General features: G+C 36.5%; 1 protein-coding gene across 1 annotated transcript; it reads right to left on the bottom strand.

The window, feature by feature from the left end:
- Positions 1 to 55: 55 nt before the first annotated feature.
- On the bottom strand, positions 56 to 12402 carry LOC137027976 (uncharacterized). The gene is made up of 4 exons (XM_067396639.1): positions 12293 to 12402; positions 4572 to 4880; positions 3123 to 3449; positions 56 to 2735 (listed from the first exon to the last, which is right to left on the bottom strand). The coding sequence occupies exons 1-4, from the start codon at positions 12348 to 12350 to the stop codon at positions 2524 to 2526; spliced, it is 906 nt and encodes a 301-aa protein (XP_067252740.1). The 5' UTR covers positions 12351 to 12402; the 3' UTR covers positions 56 to 2523.
- Between the last annotated feature and the right edge of the window lie 1234 nt (positions 12403 to 13636).

The raw sequence follows: 13636 nt of genomic DNA, 5'->3' as shown, positions 1-13636 counted from the left end.
ATGATTCCGTTAAACAAACACAAAATTGTGTTTTTCTGAATGTAAAGACCCCTGTTCTACATTCTGAAGTCAAACAGAACAAGAGTAGCGCTATCTTAAACAAGTCAATCATTATTAGTGTTTCTATGTGATGATTTCTTAATGAAACACAAACTCATACAGGGGCTTAAGAAAACCCTTAGTCATTATGTTAAAGTACACTTATGTGCAGCCAAGACAATGTGTTGACATAATTTCAACTGAAACAGAAAGACAGTGTTATATATCGAACAGCCTCGCCCCTTTTTTAAAATAGCCTTCTAATCTCTAACCGTTTTTCCTCCTAATGTCCTTTATATGCTTTAATATACAGCATTCTGTGCAGAATTCAAATGGCTCTGATACCTTTTGTGGTCTGTGCCGACTCGCCACACACATATAATCCGCTCTGTGCGCTCGTGTCTCTTGACCGGAGCAGACTGCACGCGTTATGGCAGATCATCCTATGTGACACTAATGCGAAAATGGACTTCATTCGCTTCAAACGAAAGCATATTTACACCGTCTGAATCATTCCCTATTCTTTATATAGTGCACTATGTGCCATTCACCATGTAGAAACTAGTAAATGTGTGAACAAATGACTGATTTTGAGTGTAGGAAGAGGCGGGACTTCAGTTTCTAGACAGCATTTGATTGGACAGAAGATTTGATGAGAAGCTGAAGTGTGATGTGACTTCATGAAAATCCGTGATCCATTTTAATGGAAGTGAAAGGCTGTAAGTTTTGAATGAATATCAAACGTACAAAAATTTATATGAATTTTGTCATTGTTTTAGAACACAGCAGCTTATTCATAACCTTAAGGCTAACATATACAGTGCTGGTCAGAATTATTGGCACCCTTGGTAAATATGATCAAAGATGACTGTAAAAATAAATCTGCATTGGACGGGACACAGAGGTTCTAAGTGATCTCCCCCAGTCAGTTGTAGACACTATCACTTCCGCTAGAGCTCCTTCTACCAGGAGCCTCTATGCGTTGAAGTGGAACCTGTTCGTCGAATGGTGTTCTTCTCACCGAGAGGACCCCCGATCATGTTCGGTCAGGTCAGTGCTTTCCTTCCTGCAAGAGGGCTTGGAGCAAAGGCTGTCTCCCTCCACCCTCAAGGTGTATGTTGCCACTATTGCCGCACATCATGATGCAGTTGATGGCAAGTCTTTGGGGAAGCACGACCTGATTGTCAGGTTTCTGAGGGGAGTGAATCCGCCTCACCCTTCCTCGATACCCTCTTGGGATCTCTCCCTGGTACTTACATCTCTCTGGGGTCATCCCTTCGAGTCTTTGCAGTCAGTGGAGTTAAAAGTACTGTCACTTAAAACCATCCTCTTGGTTGCATTGGCCTTGGTTAAGAGGGTAGGGGACCTGCACGCATTTCCGGTCAACGAATCGCGCCTGGAATTCGGGCCTGGTGACTCTCACGCCATCTTGAGACCCCGGCCCGGATACGTGCCCAAGGTTACTACCACTCCCTTCAGAGATCAGGTTGTAAACCTGCAAGCGCTGCCTTCGGAGGAGGCAGACCCAGCCCTGGCTTTGCTCCGTCTCGTCCGCACTCTGCGCCTGTACGTGGATGGCAGTAGCTTCAGGACCTCAGATCAGCTCTTTGTCTGTTACGGAGGCCAACAGAAGGGAAAGGCTGTCTCCAAGTAGAGGATGGCCAACTGGAGAGTGGCCGCCATCGCCTTGGCTTTTCAGTCCCAAGGCCTGCCTTGCCCGCTCAGGTTAAGAGCTCACTCCACCAGAGGAGTTGCCTCTTCCTGGGCGCTGGTGCATGACGCCTCGCTGACAGATATCTTTAGAGCTGCGGGTTGGGCGACACCCAACATGTTTGTTAGATTCTATAGCCTTTGTGTGAAACCGGTATCTTCCCGCATGCTTGCTTCCAGAAACGCGAAGAACCAATTCGAGTGTCAGCTTGCAATGCCATTCCCACCCCCTGGGCCCACTTGGCGAACACTGTCAAGTTCCTCCGCCTCCCCTTGCAGCTCAGACATTGCGGAGTGTCTGATGCCAGGCCAAATCTCTGTATCTGACGTTGAGGTTTGGCTGGGTGCCATATGTTGTGACCCCCTCCATGTGAGTGGTCCCATATGCATATTTTCCATGGTCAAACTCCCCACGGTGAGCCAGTGTCTTCCCTTTTATGTATGTAACCCTCATTCCCTGAAGGAGGGAATGGAGACATACGTCCCGTCATCACAGTTTCTGTGTCTTCGCTGTAGTGCAGACTCAGGTTGTCTTCTCAGCGAAAAACAGAGTGTGATCGCATCTGCTTCTGTATTTATACCCACCTGACGGGGGCAGTGCGCATTATGCAAACATCGCGTGCCAATTCCATTGGCTTGTTTAGTTTCACTCGAAGCTGATAGTGCTGTAAAAATATGTTTCATTGCAGACAGACAGATTCAGAGCTCACAGTATCTCACCTGAATAGCTGTCCTGTTTTCTGTTTGAACAATAACAACAAACTCTTCCTTTGGTCAATTAGAATAAAAATACATACTTTTACATATTTTTATTTTTGCACAATAAATCTCATATTTATCTATTTTTTTCAGCTGTATGCTATACTTGCCTTGTTCCCTAGATCTCCTGTAAATCACACCAACAGCAATGAGCAGCAGCAGAAGAAGAAGAAGAACAACAACTATTCCTGCAACAGCACCTGGAGACAGACCTGAACCTGGAACAGCTGAACACAGACAGTCATTATTACTAGAGATCAACTAATAATAAACTCTACCAATACTTCTGAATGACATTTACATATTTCTATTTTCAGTAAAAAGTTCTATGATATTGATTTATTATTTATCTGGTGGGCTTTTGTGCAACAGCAGCGAAAACAGCGGATTCACATAAAAGTTGACTAATATTGCACATTTTTCTTTATTAGTAACAATAGACTTCAAAATTGTAAAACTTGCAATGACCAAAACTGTGAAAACTGTCTGTCACTTTGATGTGCATAAGTTGATAGAGATTATCTGAAATGAAAACATTTACTGAGAGAACTATTTCAAACTGTTTTCTAAATCTACTCAAGTGAAAATGAACTGAATGACTCAATGACACTCACCAGTGACATTAACACTGAAGCTCCTAATGATGCTGAATCTGCTGCTGTTGATCTTCAGTTTATATTCTCCAGAGTCTGTGTTTCTGGTGTTTGTGATGGTCAGAGATCCAGTCTGATGATCCAGCTTCAGTCTGTCTCTGAATCTCTCATCACACTGAACATCTGTACAGACCTTACTCTGATCTCCAGTGATTTCAGCAATGAGAGTGTCTTTAAAATCCCACATCAAATCGTTTGATTTTCTTCCTACACCAGGATCAAAAGTGACAGATTCTCCTTCCTCTACAGACTTTCTCTTCATTTTATTTCGTTCAGCAGCAGAAACACCTGAAACACAAACCAATAGATGCTTGGAGGATGTTTGGGGGGACAGACACATAACATAAGAACTGTGGATATGAAAAAAATAAAACATGCATTATTTATACAGTGCTTTATACAATACAGGCTTTTACATCAAAACCTCTGTATTTTGATTGCTGGGGGAAAATGATGAGAAACTGTTGAGAAAACAACTGAAAGATAAAACAACTAACCAACAGAAGAGCAAAATGTGTTTAAAGAGGACAAATCATGCTTTTTTTTCATGTTCATCTTTCTTTAGTGTGTAATGTTGCTGTTTGAGGAAGAAAAAGCTCTGCAAAGTCCCTCCAGCGGGAGTTATTCTCTATATCAGTGTCACTATTCCTGAACTCCCTCAAACTCCTCCATTGCAGTCTTGAGTTTTCTTCCAGGAGCAAATATTCCTAATTTAAACAATTTCCATCCAAGGCATATGTAGAATAAAGGGTTGATTTAGTAGCATGTTAGCCATGTCCAAGAGAAACTGTTTTTTCCACCCCAAGTCTAAATCTCCCTCTTCTACGTTCCTAACTTAGGACACTTCTCAGCCATACAACCTCAACATCAATGTTTTTTCAAACAAATGTTTTTTTTACCAATGCAGGTCAGATGTTATGAATGGCAAAGTTATAACATTAAATCCAAAATGTAAGGAGGTATAAAATAAAGAATCACCACTGTGAAACATAATGCACAAGTCATGTTTGCAAAGGTAGATCAGGTTGATCAGCTCGTTCTTCTTAACAGTCATTATTGGACTCAGAGTAGCTACAGTTGTGTTTACAGCATCTCATGAAGCCTCCGCAGCTAATACTTTGATGGTTATATGCTCCAAGTAAGCACTAGACCAATCACAACACACTGGGGCGACTGACCAATCAGAGCAAACTGCGCTTTTTGGAAGGCAACTTTAAATGAAACGGAAACTAACACAGAGCATCCACACAGGGTGAAAACAGGCATTGTAGTACTGTTAAATGATGAGAAAAATAATGTTTTTACAGGTAAAGAAAAAAAAAAACTCTGAATGTCAATGCAAAATAATTCAATAAACATTTTTGATGTGGTTTAAATGTACAAGATTTGTTTTTAAACATAATGACTCACCAATGACGATAACACTGAAGACCTGTTCACTGCCACTGCTGCCGCTGCTGATGATCTTCAGATCATAATCTCCAGTGTGTGTGTTTGTGATGTTCATGATGGTCAGAGATCCAGTCTGATGATCCAGCTTCAGTCTGCCTCTGAATCTCTCATTACTTTTATCACACTGAACATCTGTACATGTTTCACTTTTTCCATTGATTTGAGCGATGAGAGTGTCATTAAAATACCATCTAATTCTGTCTTCTTGGTTCATTTCAACACCAGTGTGTAGAGTGACTGAATCTTCCTCCATCACAAACACTCCACCTGAATCAACACCAGACACACATGAAGAAATGAGCAGTTAATTATAAGCCAATGAAAAACACACAACAGGAAAGTGCAGTGAAAATGTTTTTCTACAGATCATAAAGATTGAGTAGAGAAATATGTCTGGATTCATAAGGTAACGTGCAAACAGCAGAAGAACATCATTGATTCACACATTCACTCATCAGAAAGATGTACATGCAGCCCACATCTGATTCATATTTCGCCCCCTCCCTATCTGTGCATTTACACAATTATTCTCATACTCAAAATCATAATGAATATTACCCGTTATTAATATTAAACAGATGAATACTGTTCATTTTTACTTTCTTCTTTATAAAAATTATTATTCACCACATTCAGATTTAGACAATGTCATGTTTTTTTCTACAAAATATTATTTATGCAGTTGTTTTAATCTCCCACACAAATAACATGTCATGGACAAAACCAAGCCCTGCCCTACTTTTGTTTTTGTCCAGATGCCATTTCACTCTGATAGACGTCATAATAGGAAAGAAAAGACAAATCACAACTTCTGTTTCATGCCAAATTTTAGCAATAAATATAAATGGACACACTGTTTTTGGAATATTTTTACAATGACAAGCTACATTTTAATAAATTGCTTAGCTATTGAAATTGTGTTCAGAAATCACAGTCTGAGTGCAAAGATGCTGTTGGTGGTGTGCGGCTTCTGAACATTACGCATTCTTTAACCATCGCAATGACTGTTAAATGTGCTAGTATTCAAATGTGCCTTTGTCTCTGATGCACAAAAAACAAAAGACCAAAAAAAAAAAAAAACTGAAAAAAAAAATAGAGTCTGAACTTTATAATTAATGCAGCCAATTCGATAAACTCCTAGTAAAGCGTTAGTAAAGTTATTTGTTGATAAATAAAAAAAATGTTTCATAATTCATGAAATACATTTTTGTACTATGTGTCATAGTCATTTTCATGTCATTTTTGGGCTTTGATTAAAATGTTTACGTTTTCATACATCTTCACAAAACATGCTTCAATTGTGGAAAATGGCACTTCATGAGTTCACACTTGCAAATAAGTCAGAAAAATAAATAGTATGCATAATTGGCTTGCTGTCCGAGGAGAGGGCTCCGAGCTTGGTATTTGGCCCGAACCCAGAACACTCCCCCCGTATCCTGGTTAAGATAACCATGCGAGTGTGAGATTCGGTTAGGAAGATAACCATGCGAGTGTGAGGAGATGGGGTGGTGGAGGGATGCTGAAAAACTGACGAGGAACATGGGTGAGTCGACTGCGTATTTATAATGGTCTCCACTTATGCTGATTGGGTAGACATGTTGATTACTGATTGCTGACAGCTGGTTGGAATGACGTGATGATTGAAAGGATCATTTGAAAGTGCTCCTCCCGAATTTTGTTAATGAAACATCATATAATTTTTACAGCTGATTCTCATGATTAAAATGAGTCCATTGCATTGATCACGAGATATTCCTCACAGAATTATGACACACAAAACTCCACAGGCACACATGTACAGTAGCCTAAATTGCTAGCCTTTAGAGGTCTAAATCTGTTCATCATATGAAGCGATCGAGTCTCTTCAGAATTTTTGGACTAAACCGCTCAATTCTTATGGATTAGTTTTACAATTGTAAAACAGTGTGTTTCACTTCTCTTTGAAACACGCAGCACAATCAGACTATATACTTTTGAGGTCTCAAATGTGATTTGATAAGGGTGCACAAAGCCTTATCGTACTTTCATTTTTACTAAATTTGACAGATACTTTGCCAAAGCAATGGTGCAGAACAACATTAGGGACATTTTTATAAAGACTATGGTGGTCCGCCAAAGTGTAGGTAGTTGAATATCTCAAAAATGCTTGAATCTATGCAGGACTGCTGTGTGCGTGAACTCGCTGTCAGAGAGAAAAGAGATCTGATATCAGTGTATTGATAATGCAGAAAAGCGGTATTGAACCGTTTCAAATATTTCAGTTGATATGTATTGATTATTTTATTTTTGACAACACTATTAAAGGATTAGTTAACTTTCAAATAACTTTTTCCTGATAATTTACTCACCCCTATGTCATCCAAGATGTCCATGTCCTTCTTTTTTCAGTTGAAAAAAATAAAAAGGTTTTTGATGAAAACATTCCAGGATTATTCTCCATATCGTGGACTTCAATGGCCTCCAAACGGTTGAAGGTCAAAAAAAGCCCTTCTAAGCTGCAATGAAACTGTAAATTTGACCTTCAACCGTTTGGGCTCCATTGAAGTCCACTATATGGAGAAAAATCCTGGAATGTTTTCATATAAAACCTTAAAGGTGCCCTAGAATCAAAAATTGAATTTACCTTGGCATAACAAGAGTTCAGTACATGGAAAAGACATACATTGAGTCTCAAACTCATTGTTTCCTCCTTATATAAATCTCATTTGTTTAAAAGACCTCCGAAGAACATCGAATCTCAACATAATACTGACTGTTATGTAACAGTCGGGATCATTAATATGTATGACCCCAATATTTGCATATGTGAGCATCCTCAAACTCATTCAGACTCAAATGTAAATATCCAAATAAATACTATACTCACATGATCCGAAGCATGCAGCAGCATGCATGATGAAGATCTTGTAAAGATCCATTTGAGGGTTATATTAGCTGTGTTGATTTTGTTTATGCACTGTATATTAGGGCTGGGCGATATATCGAATGCTTTTGTCACGCGCATTTCATCAGTAAAGCCGGTTCCCTGATTACTGCTAAATCGTCATCACCTGCTTTCAAATGAAGCGGCATTTAATAGACAGAGGCGTAGTTCACTGATAAGCCACGCAATATCGCGTTCAATATCGATATGAATCGCCGTCGATATTGAACGCGATATTGCGTGGCTTATCAGTGAACTACGGCTCTGTCTATTAAATGCCGCTTCATTTGAAAGCAGGTGATGACGATTTAGCAGTAATCAGGGAACCGGCTTTACTGACGAGATGCGCGTGACAAAAGCATTCGATATATCGCCCAGCCCTACTGTATATTATAGTCGCGAGCTCAGAGGGCAGTGAGCACGAGATTTAAAGGGGCCGTAGCCCCTGAATCGGTGCATAGTTAATGATGCCCCAAAATAGGCAGTTAAAAAAATTAATTAAAAAAAAATCTATGGGGTATTTTGAGCTGAAACTTCACAGACACATTCAGGAGACACCTTAGACTTATATTACATCTTGTGAAAAAACATTCTAGGGCACCTTTAATTTCTTTTCGACTGAAGAAAGACAGAGATGAACATCTTGGATGACATGGGGGTGAGTAAATTATCAGGAAATTTTTATTTGAAAGTGAACTAATCCTTTAAGAAGCCTAAAGGATTGAGGGCTTTCGAAAAAATTGGCGGAGCTGGAGCACCAGAAGCCACAACCTTGCTCCGCCCCTGGATTACACGCTCAAGGAAAAGGAAATTTGCAAAATGCATGAAGAGCATTTCTGAATTGAATTATCTGGGTAAATCATCTTATTTTGTATTGTAGTAAACATGTAAATATATTATATGGTTATATGTTTTATGCGTTTCCTTGTTTAATTGTTTGTTTTTAATGCCATGCCAGATTGCATTCTCATTCTGAGGCTATTTTCATGCGAGAAACTTTTATGGTAAAACTGTATCAGATGTTTAATAATAATTATAATAGTTATATTTATAATAATATAAGTATTTTTGCCAAAACTCTAAAAATATGGGCTATTTGGTTTAACTCTGTTAAAAAAACTTCTTCAAAAGAGTTAACTGAATAATAATAATAAAAAAAAAAAAGTTTCTTACAGGGTTAAAACCAGCACAATCTAATAAAACTTTCTGTGACAGAAAGAACATTTTGTATTAAAAATGTGTGTGTGATATCCTGGAATGACCTATTCTGCAGTGGGTATAAACAATCTGGTCCCATCAGTTTGAGATTTGATAGAAACTACTTCTTCCAACCTTGTGGTTGATTTCATGAAGTTTGTTCATAGTATATAAATCATATTCTGTTTGCCATTTGTTTTTAATACATATAAATTAATTATTGGTTGTAGATCCATAGGAGGTACTGTACTAATTTTGACGTCTGCTGATAATGCCTCTTTTGCAGGCTTTAAAAATGTATTCCATTAAAGTTACAAATTTTTTTAAAAAGTATTCAGCAACGTAATCCAAGTATTCACTTCTATATTACTTTTGGATTACTTCAAGTTCACGTACACAAACACACATTGAACAACAATAAAAATATTTTACAAATCTGATAAATTATCTATTGCAATATTATTATCGTTGTTGTTGTTTAAAAATATAAAAGTCACATCAGATCATGACCAAACTGAACAAGTTTGGATCAAACATTTCTGTTTATGTTTGTTCTGCTTTCATTTTAATGTTTAGCATTTTGGTTACTTTTAAAAACTAAGCAATCATGTCTCTTTCCACAGCTTGGGAATACACAGCCCTGAATATATTATGTAAAGGGCTATTCAGACATCTAGTGGCTACAGTAGCTTATGGTATTACAGATTATTGTTTGGCCCTTTGATAAAGAAAGTGTTTTAGCTGGAAGGCAGAGTTTGCACTGTACAACCATGTTGATTGCTTTGAAAACAAGATAGCAGCAAAATTTCCATTAATTGAAACTGGTTTCCCCACAGATCGTTTCAAGTAGCAGCAGTGATTCAATCTGCGTCTGAGGAGATTGTAGACGGGTGTTATATGCGCATGCACCAGTAGGTGGCCCATGTAAGTCATCACTGGCAACAGAACTAGGAAATACTGTATAATTAATATGTGTTATTATGGCAAATGAAACGATTATATTATGAAACGATTGTAATCCTGATAGTATCCCCCCTTTTTTTTCAAAATGTAACTGTAATCTAATTACTACGTTTATCGACGTAACTGTAACAAATTAGTTACTGGATTTTTGTGTCTTGATAATTTAACGCCGTTACATGTATTCCGCTACTCCCCAACCAAGCTCTTTTGCAGTAGAGTCTGCTTCCCTCATTTCCTTTGATTCCACAGTGCACTGGAAAAAAAAACTTAAAATAAGGCAACTTATCGCACTAAACTTAAGTTAACTCAACTATTTCCCTCCAGTTAAAAACTTAAATACTCAACTTAAATACTTTTGCTCATCTAATGAGTACCAGGTAATATTTTGAACTTAAAACTTCTTAAGACAACTAAAAAAGTTGAGCAAACTTGAACAAAATAAAAATAAAAATAAAAATAAGTCATCTTAAAAATGTGTGTTCATCTAATGTGTACAGGTAGTCTTTTAACTTAAAATGTGTCAAGACAACTAAAGAATGTTTAGTACTGCAAGCAGCTACAATCCTTGGTTTTTTTCATCTGCATTTTCAAAGTTAACTAAAGGTACCCAACAAAACCAGATATTAAATTGATGACCCTCTAGTTCAAGCAGTTTATAAAAAAATCATTACAAGTGTTGGGTGATCATTTTTATGGTATATCATTTCTTGGAGACATGACTTTGAATCTGTAATTATAAGAAATCTCAGTTGCATAATCTTTATGTAATCTGATGCCAAAAATCATAGCATTGCTTCTGCTGTAAAAATTGAGCTATGTTTAGAGATAGAGATGGATGTTCCTCTTTTTTGATGGTTGATTACAAATGCAGATGATACACAGACAGTCCTCAGATTTTGATCTGTCAGTATATTAAGGGATATGTGATGGAAACATTTCTCTGATGTAGAAGAGTTTTTGTTGAAAGTTATTTGGGTGTGTTTCAGATTTTTTGTTTCTTGTAAAATCTAGAATTATTTTTGTTTTTTTGAATCTCAAAGGGGGGATTTTAAGGGAGTATGTTTGTTCCAATATGCATAAATGTGGTCTGATCCGTAGTCCAAAAGGTTGGATATGTCTTGGTTTTTGTTGCAAACTTGTAAAAGTTAAGAAAACAGGATGATAGCCCAGATTTCCTTTATTGGTGTTTAGCCTTACAGGGCTAATTTGAGGTGCCTGTTTTCTAGAGTTAATTTGCTTCTACATACAGTCTTTGTGTTGATGAGCATCAGTGAATGTTTTCACCTTTTGTGATAGTTTGAGTCCCTCAAATACCACCAGTGTGAAAAAAAATGATTTACAACAGCCAGTCACAATAATATTTTATCATAATATGATCCCACTTATTTTATAATAACATTTTGCATAATCTGCAAAGATCTACTCATATTCAACTTTATAATGAATATTTCCCATTGTAATTATTAAAACATTACCGACAAAATATTTTTATTTTTGTATTTTATTAAAATTGTGCTACTTTCTACCACATTCAGATATGACATGTTTTTACCATATATTGACATTTTAGTTTAAATCTCCCACATAAATTACATGTTTTCATTTACATATTATGCATTTTGCACTTTTATCCACAGCAACTAACAACGTATTCAAGGTATATTAATTAATTTAGGCACTCATGTAAAATACATAATAATTTAAAACTACTCGCTGTATAATGGTATATTCTTTTTAAATGCCGTTTTAAAACAAATCAAAACAAATATTGTTTTTTTTTTTTTGTTTTTTTGAGTGGAGGCTTCTTTGTTGTCGCTTTTTTTTTTTTTTTTACGTCGCCCGGACGTGATGTAGGCTACGTTTCGAGAAGAACCCAAGTTCAAATTCTAAGTGTTAAAATGAATTTCAACCTAGTCTTAAATTTGTCCTCTGTTTTACTTCATTCACATGAATATGACTTTTCCAAAAGAATAATATGTATTGTCGATTTGTTTTTGTTATTAGGAAAATTTTTCATTCATCAATCTAAATGGAATAACTCGAAAACCAATTTTGCCCATTTTCAAACAGTCTTTAAAGATTATTTAGAATCTATAAAGTTTTCAAAAAACCGAAAAGCCCAACGAACTGTATATTTGTGATGCCCTTTTTAATTTTATTCTTTTTTGTTTTGTTTTTTTATTTTAACTATTGTTCTTTCATTTAAAAATGTGGAAATGTGTGGAATTGTGTTGCTATTGAATTCTGTAATTTTGAAAGTTTCATTTAAAGAAAAAAAAATAATAATAAAAAAAATGCTCAAAACCGGTGCGCAACGTTTTGCTACGATTTCCGTGTTGAACGACGTTTCTGTGCAATGGGGCTTGAGATTCGTTTTCTCTTGTTTGGCGGGTGTGTCAAAAATGTCAGCCCACTCAGCAACCACGCGGTATAGAGACAAAGAGACAAACCTAAATGTCTAACACTGCTCAAATAAAAACACACACTGCAAACTACACAATGCATTTCTATCAAACAGCCTATTTAGCACTTGAGTAGATAGAAAACAACTGCGTCAGCAAGAAGAGAGATATAGGCATAAACCTAAATATCTTACCATGATCGAGTAAACACCAGAGCAATGAGGAAAAACAAATGAAAAGCTTCAATTTCATTATTTCTCTGAATAAAATCAATCAATGCAGATTTTTATACACGAGACATTTTAAGTTCTTTCCTCGTCGACAGCAAGTGAAAGTGGGCAAATAACCACAATAACGGTATATAGTTTCTTCTACCTCTTAATTTTTATGGCGGATTACAGACCAGCGTTAAAGGTCCATACCGCCACCTACTATATTGGAGTGTGTAAAATCATTGATTCATTAATATTTTTTAAATTCTTAAAACTATAGCAGTTTCTTGCATGATTTTCATTAATGCTTCAACAACTTCACTTTGAGAAATTTCTATGCCTAAAATACCTTTAATATCCCACTCTCTCCCTAATTTAATAATACATTCTTTAAATTGTCCACATTTAATTAAAACATGTTCTACATTTTCTTTACAATCACATATCTGTTCATTAAACCATTTTGTTTAGGAAGAAGTGAGGGAGAGGAGCATCTCAAAGTGCAACAGATTAAAATCTTTATCCTTCATGGACCTGCTGGTAAATGTAACCACAAACTCTCAATGCAATGAGCATCGTTCTTCACTGACATCAGGGCAATATTCTTCTGGGGGGAAAAAACTTACATCTTTATAAATAATAATAATAATAATAATAATAATAATAGGTTAATACCAATACCAGGTGTATACTAGCCAGGAAAATATTTAAGGTGGTGTGCACTATAACTGCTCAGCTGAGGGCTATGGCTCATGCCATGGCATATGCAAATACTGGGGGTGTACATATTAATGATCCCGACTGTTACATAACAGTTGGTGAGATTCGCCTGTTCTTCGGAGGTCTTTTAAACAAATGAGATTTATATAAGAAGGAAACAATGGAGTTTGAAACTCAAGTGTGTCTTTTCCATGTACTGAACTCTTGTTATTCAACTATGCCAAGATAAATTCAATATTTAATTCTAGGGCACCTTTAAGCCTATTACAGTACTTCAGCTTTGATATTGAAATGTATAAAACTTACATTGCAAAAATAGTCACCATAATTATAACTATTGTTCTAAGCAGGAATCGTTCAGTGTTCAGTAGGGAGTTGTTGAGCTCTTTGAACAGTGACTCTGGAAACTGCTCTGATAAATGAACTAAATTAATAACTAATGATTTTTACAATAGAATGAATCAATACTGAACTTACTTAAGCTGGACAATCACAATATTTTAAAAAAGTATGTTCCCTCTATCACTTAAGCTACTTCTGACACAATCTGCATTGTAAAAAGCGCTATATAAATAAAGGTGACTTGACGAGTCAAACGTACAGAAT

Source organism: Chanodichthys erythropterus, chromosome 10, assembly GCF_024489055.1.
Source record: "Chanodichthys erythropterus isolate Z2021 chromosome 10, ASM2448905v1, whole genome shotgun sequence".
In the NCBI taxonomy this organism is placed as follows: domain Eukaryota; kingdom Metazoa; phylum Chordata; class Actinopteri; order Cypriniformes; family Xenocyprididae; genus Chanodichthys; species Chanodichthys erythropterus.
This window is presented reverse-complemented; position numbering and strand designations above follow the sequence as displayed.